Source organism: Lonchura striata, chromosome 3 (genome assembly GCF_050655825.1).
Source record: "Lonchura striata isolate lonStrDom1 chromosome 3, ASM5065582v1, whole genome shotgun sequence".
In the NCBI taxonomy this organism is placed as follows: Eukaryota; Metazoa; Chordata; class Aves; order Passeriformes; family Estrildidae; genus Lonchura; species Lonchura striata.
Window position 1 is genome coordinate 49001853 of NC_140705.1, and position 19421 is coordinate 49021273.

General features: G+C 37.8%; 2 protein-coding genes across 13 annotated transcripts in view; one reads left to right on the plus strand and one right to left on the minus strand.

Annotated features, from left to right (window-relative positions):
* CEP85L (centrosomal protein 85L) overlaps positions 1 to 19421 on the minus strand; it is a 134398-nt gene that overhangs the window by 49707 nt on the left and 65270 nt on the right. For both annotated transcript variants that reach the window (XM_021540854.3, XM_021540852.3), the window contains exon 3: positions 13861 to 14627. In XM_021540854.3, the coding sequence (XP_021396529.3) occupies positions 13861 to 14627 (767 nt within the window). The remainder of the gene's footprint in view (positions 1 to 13860; positions 14628 to 19421) is intronic.
* PLN (phospholamban) overlaps positions 1 to 19421 on the plus strand; it is a 45161-nt gene that overhangs the window by 6491 nt on the left and 19249 nt on the right. For 3 of the 11 annotated variants that reach the window (XR_014953730.1, XR_014953729.1, XM_021540856.4), the window contains 2 exons: positions 1 to 77; positions 474 to 9143. Coding sequence is in view for 4 of the 11 variants with exons in the window: in XM_021540856.4 (XP_021396531.1) it covers positions 594 to 752 (159 nt within the window). In the remaining 7 variants the exon portion in view is untranslated. The other 8 variants (XR_002466371.4, XR_013339726.2, XR_013339724.2 and 5 more) reach the window with 5 other exon arrangements.

Genomic DNA, 19421 nt, shown 5'->3' on the forward strand with positions numbered 1-19421 from the left:
CAAAAGGTACTGGTAAATCAGATTATCTGCCCTGTCAGTACCAGCCAGCAGGACTATCCAGATCTCCTAGCTGAAAGGTCTGTGACCCTACTCTTATCATCAAGCCTTCACAAGTGCTTGAACAAATAAAGCAGAGAGGTGTGTGTGGAAAGGCAATCAGCCACAGCCTTTAGAGACTGTGTGAGATAGAGAGCTTAGGATCTAAAGCAATAATCTGGGCAAAGCCCAGATACCTATAATTTCCATAGTGCGCTTACTCAACACTGCTAAGAAGCAGGTGCTCAGTAGCCTTCAGGAGAAGCATAATACAGCACAAATCTAAACTTAAAACTCCAAAATTTTAAAATCACATTTTAACCTAAAACCACTGTTTTAAAGCTCTAAAAAATCTGAAACAAACATTGTTTTTACAATCTCTATTTACACTCAAAAACACTTCTGCACTTCTAATTCTCTGCTTTCCTGCTTTCCAGCTCTGCAAACGCTGTCTAAAACAAAGAGAAGATATTAGGCACTTTGCACTGTTCCTGACCACTGCTCTTCTTTCCTGCACTCCTAAAACTGTGATTTGTGCCCTCTGCTTTCTTGTTGCCATGGAGAAGGTCCAACACATGACCCGCTCTGCACTGAGGAGAGCCTCAACTATTGAGGTCAACCCACAAGCACGCCAAAGGCTCCAAGAGCTCTTTGTGAATTTCTGCCTGATTCTAATTTGCCTCTTGCTGATCTGTATCATTGTGATGCTACTCTGAAATTCCAGCACTCCTCTGCCCTGTTCTCTAGCAAAATCACCCCAGGGGGAAGAGAGACCTACACATGCAGCTCCCAGTGCAAGGATCCTCATGTGACAGGGGCTAGCACTTGGACTAGAGAGTGTGCCAACCAGTGCTCTGTTATCTTACTGCCCACTACATGTATTAAAAACACATTTTCTGTGCAGAACAGTGTTTAGAGCCTATAGTTACCAAGTTGTGCATGACTCGATTTGTCCGTCTGAATCAAGATACGTCTTTACTATGTGGGGTAAAGTATCAGTAAATCAGATTATCCGCTCTGATCAGTAACTGCCAGCAGCTAGCAAATTCAAAGTTTTAGTCATATAAACACCACCATCACTTTCTGGGGGGCTAAGTGTTTTTAGGTTTCTCTGAAAATCTTTAAGCCCTTGGAAGCGTTCCAAATTTGGACCATGCCCACCCAAAGAACAGCTTACAGGTACACAGCCCTCAATACATCCTGGGAAACATTTTTCTGCTCTGCTTAGTTGAAGATGCTGCATATCTGTGAATTCTGTGAATTATCATTTGAAGGCATTCAAACTGCTTCTGTGTTTTTCAAAAGAATATGAGAATGAACTAAAAATCTCTTCCAACTCAAAAAGGAAAAACTAGTTAATATGTTTTTCTCCCTATTTAAATGATCTTATACACGTGACATCTGGAAAGACTTCATTATGTTTTGCAGAAAAAAATTGCCACTACCATAACTGAAATAACAAAATTTTGTTTTTCACACTCATTTGACTGACATGACAACTGGCACAACTCAGATTCTCAGAGGTCTCAACGTTGGCCTTTAGACAACTTAAAATTAAGGCCTGCTCTAATTTATGTAATAATTTGCTTTGCTTAAAACTACAAAAACCTCATAACTTGCCAATGTCACATGAGGTGGCTTACACCTAATATGGCAAAGAAAAAAGTCTTGGTCACCATTACTGTTGTGACTGAAGTGCACCATAGAAATATAAGTAACATCCCCATCTTCAGCTGCAATTCCTGCTAGAAAACACGCAAGTACTTTCCTAAAATAAATGACAAATAAAAAAGTTCATTGCAAATAATTATGCACAGAGAGGAAAGCACTGCAGAAATATCTTTTCAACATGTAAACCACAGGCTATACACTTAAAAGATAACAATTCTGCTCCAGAAATTGTGAGTAACAAGATGATTTTCAACCCTACTAACCCTATTACATGCTGCTGGTAATAAGCAAAATTCCTAGAAATTCATTACACTTTTCAGATTTAAAGATAGCTCAAGAATTAACAGACAGAAGTAAAACAGATATCCATTTTTAAAAGATATATTCTTCTATTCCATTCTATGTAAACATTCTTGCTGATGAATACAGAAAATTGAAACAAGTTTATCTTGTATTCTGCCTTTAAGACTTAATATTTCATTAGAAGTTGACAATTAACAGCTGATCAGGAAGGGAAGAAATCTTTGAAAAAACTCTCTATTCAATGGAATGCAAGCAAATCCAGTGGTGAATTTCCTACCTGGTGAGTAGGTACATTAAGACCAGACTCTGAATTAAGGTTACCCACTAGAGGAAATTAAGATAGCTACTTGTATGAGCATTAGGGCAAGCACTGGTGAGACTGGCAACACACCTTCACACTTGCAAGTTAGTATATGAGCAGTACTGATTTGAACTGTCAGTGAAAATCTCAATTTCCATTTAATGAATTCTGACTTCTCTCACAAACACATGAGATTTTAGCAAGTGTATTTCCCCTTTTAATCCTTCTTTTATTCTATTTTCAAATCTGTATCTTTGTGATGGATAGAGTTTCTAGCTTTAGTTTGCTTTGGATGTGTTTCAAGAGACTTCAACTGAAAATAGACAACAGTTTTACAGTACTGAAAACTTGCTGAAGAAAGAAATGTTAAGAGTAAAGCATCAGCACTACATTCTGAGGACATGTTTGGGTTATAGGTTTCACAGGCAATAGTATAAAGGAGTCAGAGACCATCCAACTTCCTCTTATGTACCTGAAAACCCATAACTTATTTTAAAACAATAACCAAACAAGAACAAAACCAAGTTCTCAATAAACTGGAAGCCTTACTGCTATTTTACAGCAATGCAGATGTATTGCATATACTGTATGGTTCATTTGTGTCTTAGGCTTCTGTTGATCAAGAAATCTGTTACTATCCTCGATATCACCAATTGTCAACTGAACCCAGAAGTTTAAAAAAAACCCTTTTGTACATAATACAATCTTCTATGTAGATTTATACAAGCTTTAAAAATAATATCTCCAGTATTTTTATTTAATAAAAAGACTGCTTGAAAAATATTAATGCATAAAACATATCCAATTGTTTGGAAAGAAGCATTCATTCTATTACTTATTAAAGTTATGTGAAAAGAAGCTAGTCATCACACAGCTTTCTAATTCTCTAAATCTCTATTTATTCTGTTTCGGTTTTCAAGAGTAATCTTGACTATTTTGCAATGTTCAGGTCACTTACATATATACCTGATTCCCACTCAGTATCTAGTGCTTTTAACTATTCCTAGTTAATTTTCTGCAAATGTAATCAAAAAGTGTGCCACTTTTATGAGTCATAATAAAAATTGCAAACACATACAGCACATAGCTTGGATTAAGGTTTTATTTCTCTGCTCCACTCCACCCAAGTCTAAATCTTTTTCCTAAGGTCATTTTACACACCAATAGTGAATAAAGACAGATAAACAGGCAACAATCTGGTATTACTCTTCCTCAAAAAAAAAAAAAAACAACCAACTTCCATGAAAATTTCATACTGGGAAAGAGCTGAATCAGGAACCATAATATCCTGGTTTTAAAGATGTGTTTCCTCAGTCAGTTCCTCAGCAAAAAAAGATGTAACAATTGATTTAATAATTGAACAATTTATATTATTCTCTATGTGAAAACATGACCCATTTAAAAATTGAAACGTTGCTCTGACCAAAACTAGTTAGAAGGTGTTTTATAAGGCAGCAGATACTTGCATTTCTTTAATAACTGTTCTACATCAATTTAGCAACAACTTCCCTTCCTGGCAGAACTGAACCACTCATTGGACAGACAAGAGTAAAACAGCCTTAAACAAAATTATTCACTACATGCACAAAATGTTTGTCACCCCCCCCCCACCCCCCAAAAATTTTTATGCACATTTTGGTACAACTACACCAATGGCTGATGGCATAACTAGGCCAGTGGTATCGTGGGATGCATTAGGAAGAGCATTCCCAGCAGGTCAAGGGAGATGATCCTGCCCCTCTACTCCACCCTAGTGAGGCTGGAGTGTTGTGGCCATTTCTGGGCTCCTCAGTACAAGGGAGACACAGAGCTCCTCTAGCAGGTCCAGCAGAGAATGACAAAGATCAATCATTAAGGCACTGGAGTACTTCTGTTAAGAGGAAAGTCTGAGGGAGCTGGGCCTGTTCAGCCTCCAGAAGAAGTGACTGAGAGAGGGGACCTTATAAATTTCTGTCATAAAGGGGTGCTAAGAGGATGAAGCCAGGCTCTGCTGGGTGGTGCCAAGCAACAGGACAAGAGGCAATGGGCAGAAACTGATGCATAGGAAGTTCCATGTGGATGTGAGGAAGAACTTCTCTACTATACAGGTGACTGTGCACTGGAACAAGTTGCTCAGAGATGCTGTGGAGTCTCCCTCATGGGAGATGTTCAGACACCAGCTGGAGACAATCCTGTGCCATGTGCTCTAGGATGACTCTGCTTGAGCAGCAAGATGGAAGTCCCCTCCAACCTTATCCTTTCTGGGATACACACCAAACACTAATCATAAAAAATGTACACACTTTTTAAATGTATCTTGTAACATACTTTAACTATATTCTCTCTGCCAAAAATAGAGCAGAGTAATTGGTAATTGAACACATTCATTTAGAGAGTGTTCGTTCCCATTTATATTTGGAAGCATATAAACACACTATAGATTACAGACCAGATACCTGTATTTGTATGGCTATTAATAAATAGTGCCTAGGAGAATACAACTGGATATTTTTTTTTTGTGAAATCCTGCAAGATCCAGAGATGTCTTATTTAACAACAAATGTAATCCTTTTTTTTTTTTAGCTTTGACCTCCATGATAAAAAGCGGAGGAAAAAAGAAGAAAAAAACAAACCAAAACCCAGAACATATTTATAAGGATTCTTTTAAAAATTGATGCTACCCTCAATAAGAACCCTGGTAATTTAAATTAATTAACACAGACCCTATATTTACTGTAGTAATTTCTAATCAATTGCTTTATAAGCTTTTTTTTAAGGCAAAATTACGCCAGAAGTTACACCTTTGTATAAAATGTAAAACTATAAAACACTGCCCTCTTGTGATCTTCCCTGAAAATGTAGCTAATTATTAAAAGTAAGTTTTGGCAACTGTTGGCAGTATTGGGGTTGAGTGGGTTTATATGTTCCTTTCACTTATGCATAGATATATTTCTATAAATAAACCCCAATTTTAAAGTTATTAATGCTATCTTAAAATAAGTAATTGTGTATGTGCTATTAAAAGCACTAAGGACACATCCTCTGCCAGTTCAATCCAGATTCTTGGTAAGGCATTTGCAAGACTGCAACGGACCTTACAAAGCACACTGCCAGCTAAATATGACTGCAGTGTGTGATGCCAAACCCTGGAAGGGTAGGAAATAATTCTATTAACAGATAGACATTTTGCCCAGATAAGAAAGCTGGGGGCAGAAAGGTGTTTCAACCATAGAGGTATTTTAGAAATAAAGTGCCAGTCTATTGCTGAAAGAGACCAAGTCTCGAGACGGTTCACTCTTTTGAAAATTCAATGGGCCTGAGAAGTACCATACACACTAATAAAGTCAATGAAGAGCCAACCTGTATAAGAAAATACAAATCCTTCCTCCAACTATTAGTTTTTCAGAATTTCTTCAGTACTAGAATGAAAATTATCAATAATCTTTATTTTATTTCATTTTATTTTTAAGGTATTTGGGAAAAAAGGCTTGTAGAAGCATCCAGAATACTTTTCCAGAAAAAAAACCCGAACAACTAGCTATTGTAAGCATACATTTTTTTCTTAAGTGGACGAAACTAAAAACCAGGGAAAGAGTTGTGGACACAATGCAATTTATGTGAACCTACGTGGTTTAGTACTGAAGGAGCAACCCTAAGCCACAATTAAGAGTCTGCTGCAGGCACAAGAGGGCAGATTGATACACATTATGGATCTGGCCAACAACAGAGGTCTCAACCTGCTACTTAACTTTCTGCTCATTGTCTTGGTCCTAGTGCTTGCATTTATCCTTGTGAAGCTGATATGAACCTCTGCAAGGCTCTGCTTCCTTCTCAGATTTTGCCCTGTGGATTTTGCAACGATAATGTAGACTACCTGAATATAAGTATGTGAAGACTGCAGAGGCTGAAATATCCAACAGTTACAGAGAACGTGTTCATACCACAAATTTATCAGAAAGCAATCCTAAGAGCTGTGTACAAGCTATGCAGCTGCAATAGAGTGAAGAAAGCACCTACGGCCTTCGTTGAGTACCTGAAGAAACCCAAGAATGCATCAGCAGCTACTGTAGTTTCTCACTGATACAGCTGACTGTTATTTAAAGACCTACAAATTATTTGCAAGTATTCAAAGAACATAATGTCTGCAGAAAGGGGACAGCAGAAATCAAATTTTTAAAATGGGATTTCTCTGGTATTTCCATATACTTTATGGGAAATGACAGCAGGAGGGCAAACCAAAATGCCAGCTTTGAGCTGACAGCACACATTAAATTACCTGTGGAAAGAAAAGCACAGCTGCTGTAAATGGAAACAAAAATATCCCTGAAAAGCAGCTTGCAGTAACAGAGATGGGGATAAGTGAAGGTCAAATATGAAAATATTATTATTATTATTTAGACCTTTTTTGACCACCTGTGGTTCACTGTAACATCATAAAAGCAAGAAGCCTTCTGTTATCCATCATATCAAAAGAAGCAGCTGTCAAAACAACTGAAAAACAAAGGACCATTACCCAGGGTTATAACTCTGGCCAGGAAACCCTTAGCACCAGCACACACACCAACAGTAGGCACAGCTGCACAAACCCAAGATGCACTGCAACCTCAGTAAGAGGATTTACCACTTATGCACAGGTCAAGTGAGCAGTGTGGGAGCCCTCCAGCCGTATTTGACAGACCACTTGCTACTTGCCAGTGCAATCATCAGTCCATAGCCTGTCCTCACCTCTCAGCATGCATCAAAAACTTCTTACAGGACCTTCTTTTGTGGCTCTATACAGGGTGATGTACTTTTCCCACAGGGTCCTGGGAAGGACACTGACCAACAAGAGCATGCTTCTGTTAGAATGATTTTCCAGAAGGCAGAGCTAAAAACATAAGAAGTGCTGGGAAACAAGTGGACCAGAAGCAGCTTTCATACATTGCACTGGAGCCAAACAACTTTCTCTTAGCATCTCACTTTCCCAAGTGAAACACAGGAACCAACCACAGGAATCACCAAGTGTGCACCAAAAATATATATTATACAGTAAATTTATTGCCATAGATATTCATATTAACACATTTGCAAAAGAGGCAGATGTTGTTTCAAGGATGGGGGAAGCCCCAGCTCCAGCTTCCTATTGCAAACAGCACATCCCTGATTCAGCACATATATTGCTGAGTGCTAAGTGTATTATAGAGCTGATCTATTTATGTTCATAGAACTTCCATATGATCACTACTGTTATTCAGTTATCTGCAGGAGACTCATCTAAACTGGATCTATGAACAGACTTCCACAGGAAAAGGCAGTATGCCCAGCAAACCCGAAAGGAAGTCCTGCCATTAATAAGCATCCACATTCCACTCTATGCTACCTGCTCCACAGCTTACAGAGCATTAGTGTGCTGGTTTATCTGGAATAAAGTTAATTTTCTTCATGCCATAGTAGTTAGGATGGGTCTATGGATTGGTATAAGTACAAGTGTAGCTACTACAAAGGAAATTGTCTCTGCTCCAGCCAAACCAGCACAATGGCCTAGAGCAGCACAGATAGTTAAAATGAAAGCTTTTTTTCTCACTTGCTCTGAAATATGTGCAACAACCACTTGAAATGGCTTCTGCAAACTACATACCCATAGTTTTTTGAAGTTTATTGTTATAGCAATATGAATTCCAATCTGTTTGCATTTAAAGCAGAAAAATTTGCACAGCTACATCACAATAAGCAGTTCTTTATAATCTTGAAAGATTCTGCTTAAAAAAAAATCTCTAAATTTAAATACCAGATATATGTGGTAATGGTTACATAGTTTTGTATTACTTAGGAGAATTCCTGCTCATGCTTGACAAAGATGGTTCAAAGCACACCAAAAACACTGAAACAAAAAGCAAACCCACTCTAGCCCAAAGCAAAATAAGAACAGTTTTCCCAACAAAATGGTTATTCACTGACATACTGTTTGGGATTATTCAAAATTTATTGTCTATATGACCTTCTCTATATTCAGAAATTTCCAGATCTTAGGGAAACCACTGTGACACCAGTTGGCCCTGACAAAACAATAAGATCAACTATTCCTTTTTAATAAATTGAGGAAGATGAGCCTGCTGCCAACAACGAGCATGTATTCCCAGATTAAAAATTACATACCAAGGAAGTCTGTGAGAAACTTTGCCATCAGAGTGTGGAGAAACAATCCCCAGATACAATCCCAGTAGCCTCCTCTCAGCCAGCAACGAACTGACAGAATCCTCAACAAATGCTGAAATACACTGCTGAAACTGAAACATGCATTTGCCAGGGATGACATATAAAGCTGGCAAAGTTAGCAGCTAACCAACGCCAAGGCTTTTTTTGCAATCAAGAATAGTCCAAGTTTAGTTTCCCGATCATTTACTAGCACTCCAGACTGAAACCTACAAGTACCTTATAATGAATGGAATCCCATTTGCTGGGCTACCAACTCCACAGCAAAATGAACAGACCATAAAAGCTTAGTTGTGGCTCACAGTAAAGGAGTTCACTCTGCTAGCTAAAAGTGATAATCTCTCACGTTAAGTTTTCTATCCCTGAAAAGTTTCATCAAAACGTGATCTAGGAAAAATGCTGATATTAATAATTTTAATTTTCTGATCTGACAGGATTGTAAAAAAACCCTACCTTTAAGTTGACATTTAAGAATAAAATCTTCTGTGGTAACAATGTCATCTCAGAAATCTTATGGCTTTTCTTTCAATTAAGGCTTTACAGCTTTGTTTACCAATGTTTAGATATGCACGCAGCTTACTTACTTCCTTTTCTGCTTTGGAACGAAAATTGTTCTAATAATTCAAAACTTCTCATTGCATTAAAACTTAATTTCCAGCAACTTTTATATACATGGTATGATCAAGCTGTTGTCTTCGTCATTATAAAAAACCACACTAAACCTGGTACATTGAAGGGAAAAGCTTCACTTAAGTAATTTCCACTTATTATCGCTGCAATATTCTGACACAATTTAGCACACCATGAAGAAATCATACATATGTTCTGTACACTGGAATAAAAAGATTCATACTTACTTACAGTAGTATTACTTACAGTGATACTTACAACACTGTACAAAATTAATACGTAGATATGCAATCTTCTGAAGCTTTCCTTATTATTATATAATCTCCAACAACTTTAAATGCATGCTTTCATTTTAAATCTAATTTTTGGACTAGCACACAGCATGTACCCACATGCCTTCAGATAATATGATATATAATAGGATCAGACCTTAAGAAATGCCACTGCTTGAAAACATAGAGCTTTTTAATTTACATTTTATGGCCTCCAAGTTCAGTAAATGGGAAATGCTGTGGTGTGTTTTATAAGCATATTTTTCTCTTAATACAGTCCTTATCACACATTTTGTTATTCAAAGATCAGCTGTATATTGAAAACAATTAAACAATTAAGTGTATAGTGAAATATAAATTCTGTTTTCATTAACGCAATATTTCTTTGTTTCAGTGTATGAACTGAACTCCATAAACTGAAGAACTGTTAAAATCTGTTCCTAAGAAATGCGTAGGAGAATGTTTATTTTTAAAAAGCATACATTCAATAACTCACATTAGCTAAGGGAATGAATTTTCAGATGCAACTCCATGATGTTACACAATAACCAAGGACCAGATTCTCCTTGCAGATTTATTTCTGAAATGTACAAACACCACACCCACAGCTGAAGGATGCACCCTCTCTAAGATGCATTCTGTTGTTCCACAGTACATTTTCTGCAATTGCCACCTTGACCAGATCCTGAAGGACAAACACAATGTAGCTGTAGGTCTCCTACCCAACACTCTGAGCTTCGCTTACAATGCACAGGAAATTTTACTTTACAACCCATGGTTTACAATTGGAATGGAAAAGCCACATGATAGGCATTCTAATTTGGGGAGCAAAGTATAAGAACAACCACTGAGTTCAGTCAACTTCAGATTACTAAGGAAGCAGAAAATCTTAAATTTGAAAGTAATTAACCTTAAAACAGTTTTTGAGCTGTTACATTATACTTTTTGTTAGTCTGTAGAGTAAACAAATAGAAAGCTTGAAAAATCAACTCTGAATTAGTGTTTTCTATGGTCAACTGTCTATATTAGTCTGTGAGGACATAAAAACTTATTTGTAGTGTGTATTATTAAATCCAACAACTATTCCTGAACCATCAGTCCTCAAAATCAACTCAAAAAATTGTTGCTGTCTATTCTTACTTCATTAGTGACAGGCTGGTAGAAGGGGAGGCTACAGAGTGCAGCTGTCTTAAAGATGCACAAAGCTGCTCTAGATTAACAGTTAAAAGCAAAGTTTGTTGTATTCTCTGTTCATGGCAGTAGTAGTTTTAAAGAAAAATAACAATAAACTGTTTTTTTTCAGTCCTAGAAAAAACACTACATTTCCATCAGGATATGTACATATTAAAAGCAAAAGAGCAAAAGTAATCCTCACTAAAAAGAAAAGAAAAAAAAAATTATATAGAGCTCTGGGTTTTGCCCTTTTTATAAATGATCAGCTTCCTCTTATGCGTTCTACCCTATCTCTTAGATATATATTCCATTTGGGATTGCAGTTATCTTGGTTTCTCAGAAATAATAAAATAGCAGTTCCCAGGTACATGTGATCTCTGAAAAAAGGCTGCACCAAAATTATGCTGAGGTTTCTTTAAAAAACAGGTGTCAAGACGGGAAGAACCATTCTTGTTTCTTCATTGCTTGTGGCATCTCTCCTCCTTACAGGTGTAACCTCTGTCAGAAAGACAGGAGGGCAGAGAGGGGCAGCAGATGATGGATCTAAGAGCCTAAAGGCTCACTGCTCTTGCACATGCTTTAAAACAGATCCCATTTCAAGGCCCAGCAATATGACTCCAGATCATGATGATGGAAGTGCTTGCTAAGACCATCAGGAATTTCCTCCACAAAGATGTAAAAGTTACAGGTGGGGAAAAACTAAACAAAACAAAACAAACAACAAAAAAAAAAACAAAAACAAACAAACAAACCAAAACAAAAAAACCCCAAATAAACAAAAAAAAACAAAAAACAAACAAACAAAAAAAAAACCCCACAACACAAAACAACAGCCAGTTTTAGGCAAAATGTCAAATCTCAAAAACCTGAAAAGGTGCAGCACTGTTTGTGAATCAAAGTCAAAGATAAATAATGCTTGTGTTCCCCCTGCTGGCTCTATCCTCCAAATACAGCTCGGTAGCATGGATGAAAGCTTTTGAGTAACTGTAATAACATATATATCATCTGTTTCAAACATTTAACTTTGCCTTCATACTGCATTTAAAGAAGATCAGAGGGAGAAAGCACTTCTGAGACATGAAGGACAAAATCTGGGAGCTTTTTTGATCTAAACAAAAATAAATTTCTAAAACACCCATCCTAAACAAAGTGTTTTAAAGGTACATATAAGACGATGAAGAGACCTTTGCCTAAATGAAGTAAATAAGTAAATAAAACTTGTGAGACACCATCTGGGGTACTGCATACAGGTTTGGCATCACCAGTATAAAGAAGAATGTGGAACTGTTGGAGCAAGGCCAAAGGAGGCCACAAAATTGGAAAGAGGACTGAAGCACTTCCCCAACAAAAACAGGCTGAGGAAGGCAGGGCTCTTCAGCCTGGAGAAGAGAAGGCTGAGTGGAAACCTCATAGCAACCATCCATTATCTGAAGGGGCCCTACTGGAGGCTCCTTCACAGAAACTGTAGTGATAGGATATGGAGTAATGGGTATAAACTGAAAAAGGGGAAATTTAAGGTGGAATATTAGGAAGAAATTCTTCACTGTGAGGGTGGTAATACACAGAAACCGGTTGCTCAGCAAAGTTGTGGATGCCCCAACCTTGGCAGTGTCCAAGGCCAGGCTGGAAAAGGCTTTGAGCAACCTGGTCTAGTGGAGGTGTCCCTGACTATGGCAGAGGGGGTTGGAACTAGATGATCTTTGAGGTCCTTTCCAACCCTTAATATTCTGTCATTCTGTACATTAAATCCAAGAAGAGAAGCACCAGGCACAGTAACCTGATCACAAATCTCACAAACTGGATAGCTGCAGCCAGCTACACATCTCAGGTGTTTGGGAAGACCTGAAGGAATGGATAGACCAAGGTCTCTGATGGTACCCTGCTGTCACTTCCCAAACCTTTCATGTGCTCCTCAATGCCACCAGAAGGTGCCAAGTGCCCAGAGTCCAGTTGGCAGTACCCTGGACCCAGCCTCAGCACTGAGCCCATCTCTGTCAATTCAGTTCTGAGAGGACCCCACCAGCCTCTGCTCCCTACCTGGGGAATTTATCAGCATCAGAATCTTTGAAGTGCTTAGGGAAAGATGAGGGTTTCTGCAGCAATAAAGGTGTCTACCTGTAACAATGTCAGATTTTCAGACAAACCCTTAGAGATTGCTATTCATTTGACCATATTAATTGGCTTCAATTTTCTTCAGTTAAAAAACAAACAAACAAAAAAAAAAACAAACAAAAAAAAACCCAAACAAACAAAAAACTCATAAAAACTGAACACAACAAAAACTGAAAACACCAGCAAAAACCAAAACCAGATCACCATTCAGAGCAAAATTGGATGTTAAGAATCTCTAAACTTGTCATTCTTTCCATCAATATACAACAGAAGGAACAACAAAACTTGAGCACAACTCCTTGTAAATTACCTCATGTACTTCAAGCTGAAGAAAACAGGAAATCTGAACATACTGCTAGATTATCTCTGCTGAGATAATATCCTTGTCTAATCCTAAAATGCCTTTCAGAGAAATTTATAAACTGCAAATTTTTTGTCAAGTCAAGCCAAACTTACTACCCAGGTAAACATGAATGGGGAGATTTTAAATACTGCCTTCCTTCACAAACTGTATTTCCCCATTAGGGGAAGAGCTGGAAACAAAGACTGTGATTTGCAATGTTGGAAAGGGCTACCTATCTCTTAAGCACTATGTGCTTGATAATCTCTATATAAAATTATTTCAAGTATGACACATCAATCACACACTATCTTATTTAAATGAACCAGGTTGCTGGCTACTGTTAGTTGATTTTTATTAGTTAAAAAATAAGCAGTAATATCAAACTGAATTCCATTTTTAAGTGCTAGGCATAAGGAGATTTAATATTCATTCAACCCCTGCACTACACAAAAGTCATTCTTATTTTGCTGAATGCATAAATGCAGCCTCTTTGTAATCTCATGCAGATAAAAATACTTTCACATTTTCCCTACTATACAATTACTCTTAAAACTACTAAAAAGGCTACTTGGTAAATCTGTTCCTGTGCTCAGCTTCACATGAAGACATTAGTTCCATGAAGACAGGCACAATGAATCAGAGTAAAGTGTAAGCAGACAGCAGAAATAAAAGAAAACCCAAACATAATATTGAGAAACAAGCAGCAATAGCCCCAACCAAAGCTTAAAAAAACATCACCTGGTTACAAGACCTGCTCCCTCTCCTATTTCATTTAAAACTGCCTGTTATTCCTCAGGTATAACTCAGGATGCCACATGATGGCAGCAGACACCAAGCTGTGGCCTTACCTGCGTAGGCTGGTCACCTGCTACTCTAAAGTCTCCAAGCTGCTGCATGTGCCATGCAGGCACACTGCAGGGCTCCTCAGCAGGCCTGCAGTCCAGGGGGTTCGCCCGTAGCTGCTCCTTGAGCCACATCTGAGTCCTCACTGCCGGCTGTATGGGAGCTCCGCTCACAGCCTGCGGTCCCAGTGTCGCGTACCTCTGGCCAAAAGCTTCACAGCCGCCTGCCGGAGGTTTGCTTTCAGGTAAGGCACTGTAGGTCAAGTCTAAGGCATGTCTCCTACTTGGGGAGTCTGAAACAAAGTCATCTTTGCTGCACGTTTCAAATTTGTATTTGCAGTCCAGTAGAGAAGATCTTCTTTTCCCCACTTCTTTGTCTTCAATTTTTAGCAACTCCATGCTGTCACACAAACAACTTGGCCCATTTGTCCGTAATTGAGGTGGCACAGCTTTGTCCGGACCAGCCCTGTATTCCACTGAATGACTACTTCCATCTTGGCTGAAATTATTTGGTGAGCTGAGTTTAGACAAGGAGGACCATTTTCTTACGGGTCTTGCATCTTTCATGTCAAGAGAATTGTCCAGGGCTCCCTGATTTCTGCCTCCTCCTGACCGTACAAAGCTTGTACTCCATTTTGAGCCATCAGACTTGAAAGCTTCCCTGTGTTTGGAAAGTGAAGAGCTGGCACTAGACAGCATCACATGGGCAGTGGGAATAGAAACCAGTGATCGGCTGGGCTTAAATGATGATGTACCACTTGAAGTTGAATGATCTGTGAAGAGAAATTTATCACGTAAATAAGTGCAACACAGAGCTCATTAACATTAGTTCAGATAGGACAAAATATCAAATTCAAGGTGAAATGCAAAAAATAGAAGCAAAGAGGTTTCTTGACAAAATAGGGCCTTCTAGATCACTCTAAACCATGATAATGGAAACTAATTAAAGTGGGAGATTTTCAAGTTTATTTTGCTCAGGTGTCATGATTACAATAAGGAAAGAGCACTAAGCATTGGCAACAGCAGCTTCAGATAAAATTCTCAGCCTGTGAGCCAAAGAAACCATTGCCAGCCTTAAGGTGACAGGATGGATTCATGTCTCCCCCAACTCCACATATATTAGGGAGCTTCTATATCACAAACAGTAGAGGTGTTTAGGAGCCCCAAGACTGGTTCCTCTTCCATCACCCCTCTTCTCATTTTTTGAAGGCAGAACAATTCAATAAATGCCCTCTGTAAAACAGCACTGCTGTAGACAAGCCAGTTTAATAATGGTCACTTGGACAGAGTTTTTCATCCATTCTGGATCTCATCAATTTTCAAGTATGCTTCCTGTGCTGTGTTTGGCTGGGAAGGAGTTAATTTCCTCCACATTACCTGGTATGGAGCTATGTTTTGGATTTGTTCTGGAGACTGTGTTGGTGATTTAGGGATATTTTAGTGCCTGCTAAGCAGTCCTTACACATAGTCAAGGCCTTTCCTGCTTCTCACCCCACCAGTGAGGAGGCTGGTGGTGCACAAAGAGCTGGGAGAGGACACAGCTGGAAGAGCTGATCCCATATATCCTATGGCACCATGCTCAGCAATAAAACTAAAGAGAAAGTTGGTCTGGGGGGCTGTTACAGAGGCAGCAGTCAGCTGGTGGTGACCAATTGCTTTCATTTGCAGCATTCTTATTTCTAGTTACTCTTCTCACAATGTTTTTCTTCAGGAAAAGACTCTCAGGTAAAGCAGGGATGGAAATGCACAGAAAAAAGAAATGCATCTCCTCCTGTACAGGTAACTCCTTAGCTTGAAGCTGCTGGCTTTGTAACATTCATGAAAACTAACCTTTGTACTGAACCTTACCTAGAAGCTGAATCTGACACAGCACTAAGTCAGTCCAGCAAAGGCAGCAGTCCCAGGACTTTTTACATCCAAAGAAAGTAAGAGTGTACTAGGATTCAAAAATAACTGGCCTATGTTTTAGGCTATGCAGATTTCTAGGAGTAGAAATGTTATATCTGCAAAAGGAAGGTACAATAAATCCTGGATACACGCATCAGTAAAACAATATAGTAAAAAATATATAATAGTATTTAATATAGTATTTTTCATTTAAAATACTGCCCTAATGTTACCCATACATGGTTTTCAAACTAAAATTAAAACCAGTAATAATTAAAAATATATTATCTCCTTCATTTATTAGATTAAATGACTTATTAATATGTGGTAGATTTTTATCTTTCTTTTAAATTTAATTAAACTAAAAATTAATTAATTTTGAGTTCAGATTTAAACTTCTTTGCTTCACTTCCAATTCTAAACTCTTCAAGCAGATTTGAACTCAGAATGCCACTCATATCCAAGTACAGATGATGGAAGTCTCCAATAATTTGTCTCAAAGAGAAACACAGTAATTTTGGCTTCAAGTTGTCCTAATTAGTCTTCCCATTAATGCTCACTGAAACATATGAGAAAATTCACACTTTTTCTTAGAGCATATTGCTCAAGTCTGTGTTGCCTGCAGGCTCAGCTGGAAAGAGAACCAGTCTGCCTTTGGAAACATCTCACAAAAGAAAAAGCAGGAAATTTGTAGGTTTCATTGAAAATAGGAGAGAATACACAAAGCATCATGAAACTTAAGAGTCATTATTTCTTCTGTAGACACAGGAATAAGTGCCATCTGGCCAAATCCAGCCAAAGACAACTTTATCCAAGCAGCAGGTTTTTCCCTTGCAGACAGGCAGGGGTACGCAAATGCCAGCTCAGAACTGAAAATGCTCTCTCCTTGGGATTACTTGGGGTTTACTTCTTTGTTCTGGTATTTATTTGAAAATTACAGACACTCTCACACATGGCTTGTGTGTCTCCAGAGTCTTTCAAAGCTCAAAACTGCTCTCTTTAACGAAAGCCAAAAGAGACATGAGGATAAAAAAGCAGCTAGATGCTACTTGAAAGGTTTTCCTTTCAACAGAAGTAAGATTATATGACAATTTTTTCTTTTCAATTATCCTAATAACTTTTTCTGTGTCCCCACCACAAAACTCCCTGGAGTACTTTTCTAATAGGCATAGTAGTTTAATACCTGATCCAGAACTCCCAAAGCCACATAAACAAGAGAATTGATAGAATGCTATTTTAAAAACACATTATAAGACTTCTACTATATAATAACAGCAGATGGGAAAAAAAATGAAGAACATTTCATATGGCTTTCTTACCATCTTGTGTTACACTTCTGAAATATTTAATTACTGCTTATCTGGCAAAGAAAATTATGTAACAGAATCAATTTTGGTCTTATTAAAAAATTAATCACGAAGAGAGAGCACAGGAGGCATTTTTTTCTGAAAGAGGGGTAGAAGACTCTTCAATATAAAGTTAATGAACACCTCCTACTCATTTGCATTTTCCTGTGCTATGTTTTTTTTAATTACTGGAAGAAGAACCTCTGAAATAATTTCTTAGGCCAAACACACCATCCTTATGTAGCTACTTAAATTCCTTATCTGTTGCCCAAAAGTTAGTCAAAACACACAAGTCAGAAAAAAGGTTCACTGTAACCCTCAACAACTTCTTAAGCTGCAAAATTATACCAGTAGTATGAGAACTCCCATATAAGATACACCTCTGACAAATTCTTCACTATTCTAGATAAGATATTATCAAACAATAGCAGAGTAATCAACTAACACAGTTACTCAGTATTAATCAAAATCAAAATGTATTTGATACAGGTGTTTATGGGATGCATATATATCTAATGCCACTGAAAAGCAGTGAACCTTCCTTGTGTGAAGGACTTTGAAATTTGATATTTTATCCAGGGTATAATTAGAGTGCCCTGATCATGGAGAAAGACAATACTACTTAAAACAGCTGACCTTCTCTTCCTGTCCTCCCTTTCCACCCACCCCCCAAAACACTGACATAGTTTACCCCCATCCAGGAAAATAAATTGAACTATTCTTATTCTATACTAACTGAGCAGAAGATAAACAGGGGAAGTCAAGCCTCCATTATACAATTAAAGGTCTTGATTCTGGCTGTGGTTTAGTGAACTAAAGCTCTGGCATTCATTACAGGACCTCAGTTCCTCTGAACTGCTTGCTCTCTAGCTCTTAACTGCAAGGTCCCAGCAACAGGCTACAAACAATTCCAGCATCCAGCATAGGACTGAAGGAGCCATGGGTCTTCCATCTACCATGCAAGCATGTGAGTACTTCCTATAATCTCCAAAACAGCTGTTTTCAACAACAGAAGTGTCTAACTCTCTTGGGAGTTGGTTGAAAGACAAAGATATTGGGATGATGTGCCATGACAGTAGTATTGATGCTACACGTGTGCTCCTCCCTGCTTACCTACTCACAAACTGGACAGGCCTTAATGCAACAGAGATGATCAGATCAGCCATATGAGACATTTCAAAGTGTCCAGGCAGAAGGCCAGTTCTTGTAAAAAGTCCTAAGCAGACTGACTCATCATCCTCTGGAAGCAAAAGCATACCTTTCCAGGGTGCAGCAGCACTCACAGGAATGGTTTGGGCTTGGTGGGTTTGTTGGGTTTTTGAGGTTTTTTTGCATTGTCTAGAATTCTTCATCATTCTTTTTACAAGACTTTTTCATATTACTTCATGTTTACTATGTCAAAATATCAGATGAATGAAGGAAGGAATCTCTGCAAATAATTCTCTTCCAAAGAATAAATAACAATATGCATCACAGAAAGCTGTGGCAGAAAAGGAAGCACTGCAGACAAAGCAGGGAACTGTGCAGACACTTAACAAGTTTTGTATGAGAAAGAATTCCTAAACATTATCTGTTTATAATGTTCTGTGTTTGAATAGCAAGGAACTAATATAAAAGAATAACTAACAAAAAACTTACTAGAGGAAAAACATAATACCAACTAAAGTTAATTTTGAATAAGATTAAATGCTAAAATACTTACTGCCAGTAAAACATCTATGCCTTCAAAGCAGAAACAGTCATGTGGAGCTTAGAAACAAGTTCAATTAATGTCAATTGGAAAAAAGAAGGAAGTTCACTGCTTTCCACCATCACTATACTGCCAGTATCAATCAGAATTCTTTTACATAAGATGTGGGTTGCAAACTCCAAGTCAGTTCTACTTTGTTTCACAATAATTGTATGGGATTTTCTGTAATCTACTGTGTTGCATACCAAAGGAATGCAAGTTGTACCTAAAAACTTGCTAGTTTTAAAAGGTGAAGGAATTTAAAAGCTATGTAATTCACAAATAATTTGAACAGTACAATGCTGAATAATATTAATGTGAACTTAGAAAGTTGAAGTTGAGATGGGATTTTCAAAAACTGAAGCAATTTTGTTGCTTTTAGGACCTTTTTTCAGTTGAAATACTGGTAAAGCTGCTATCCTTAAGTAATGTTATTATAGAGAGATGGAAGAAGGAATAAATGATATTACAGCCTCACAGGCTTCCTACAATGTACAAATATCAAAAAATACTACAAGGCAATTTTAGAGAATTTTTAGTAAGTAGAGCAGAAAGCCATGATGGAAAGCATAAAAGCTGCACTCGTAAGTACATCCAGGATGTCA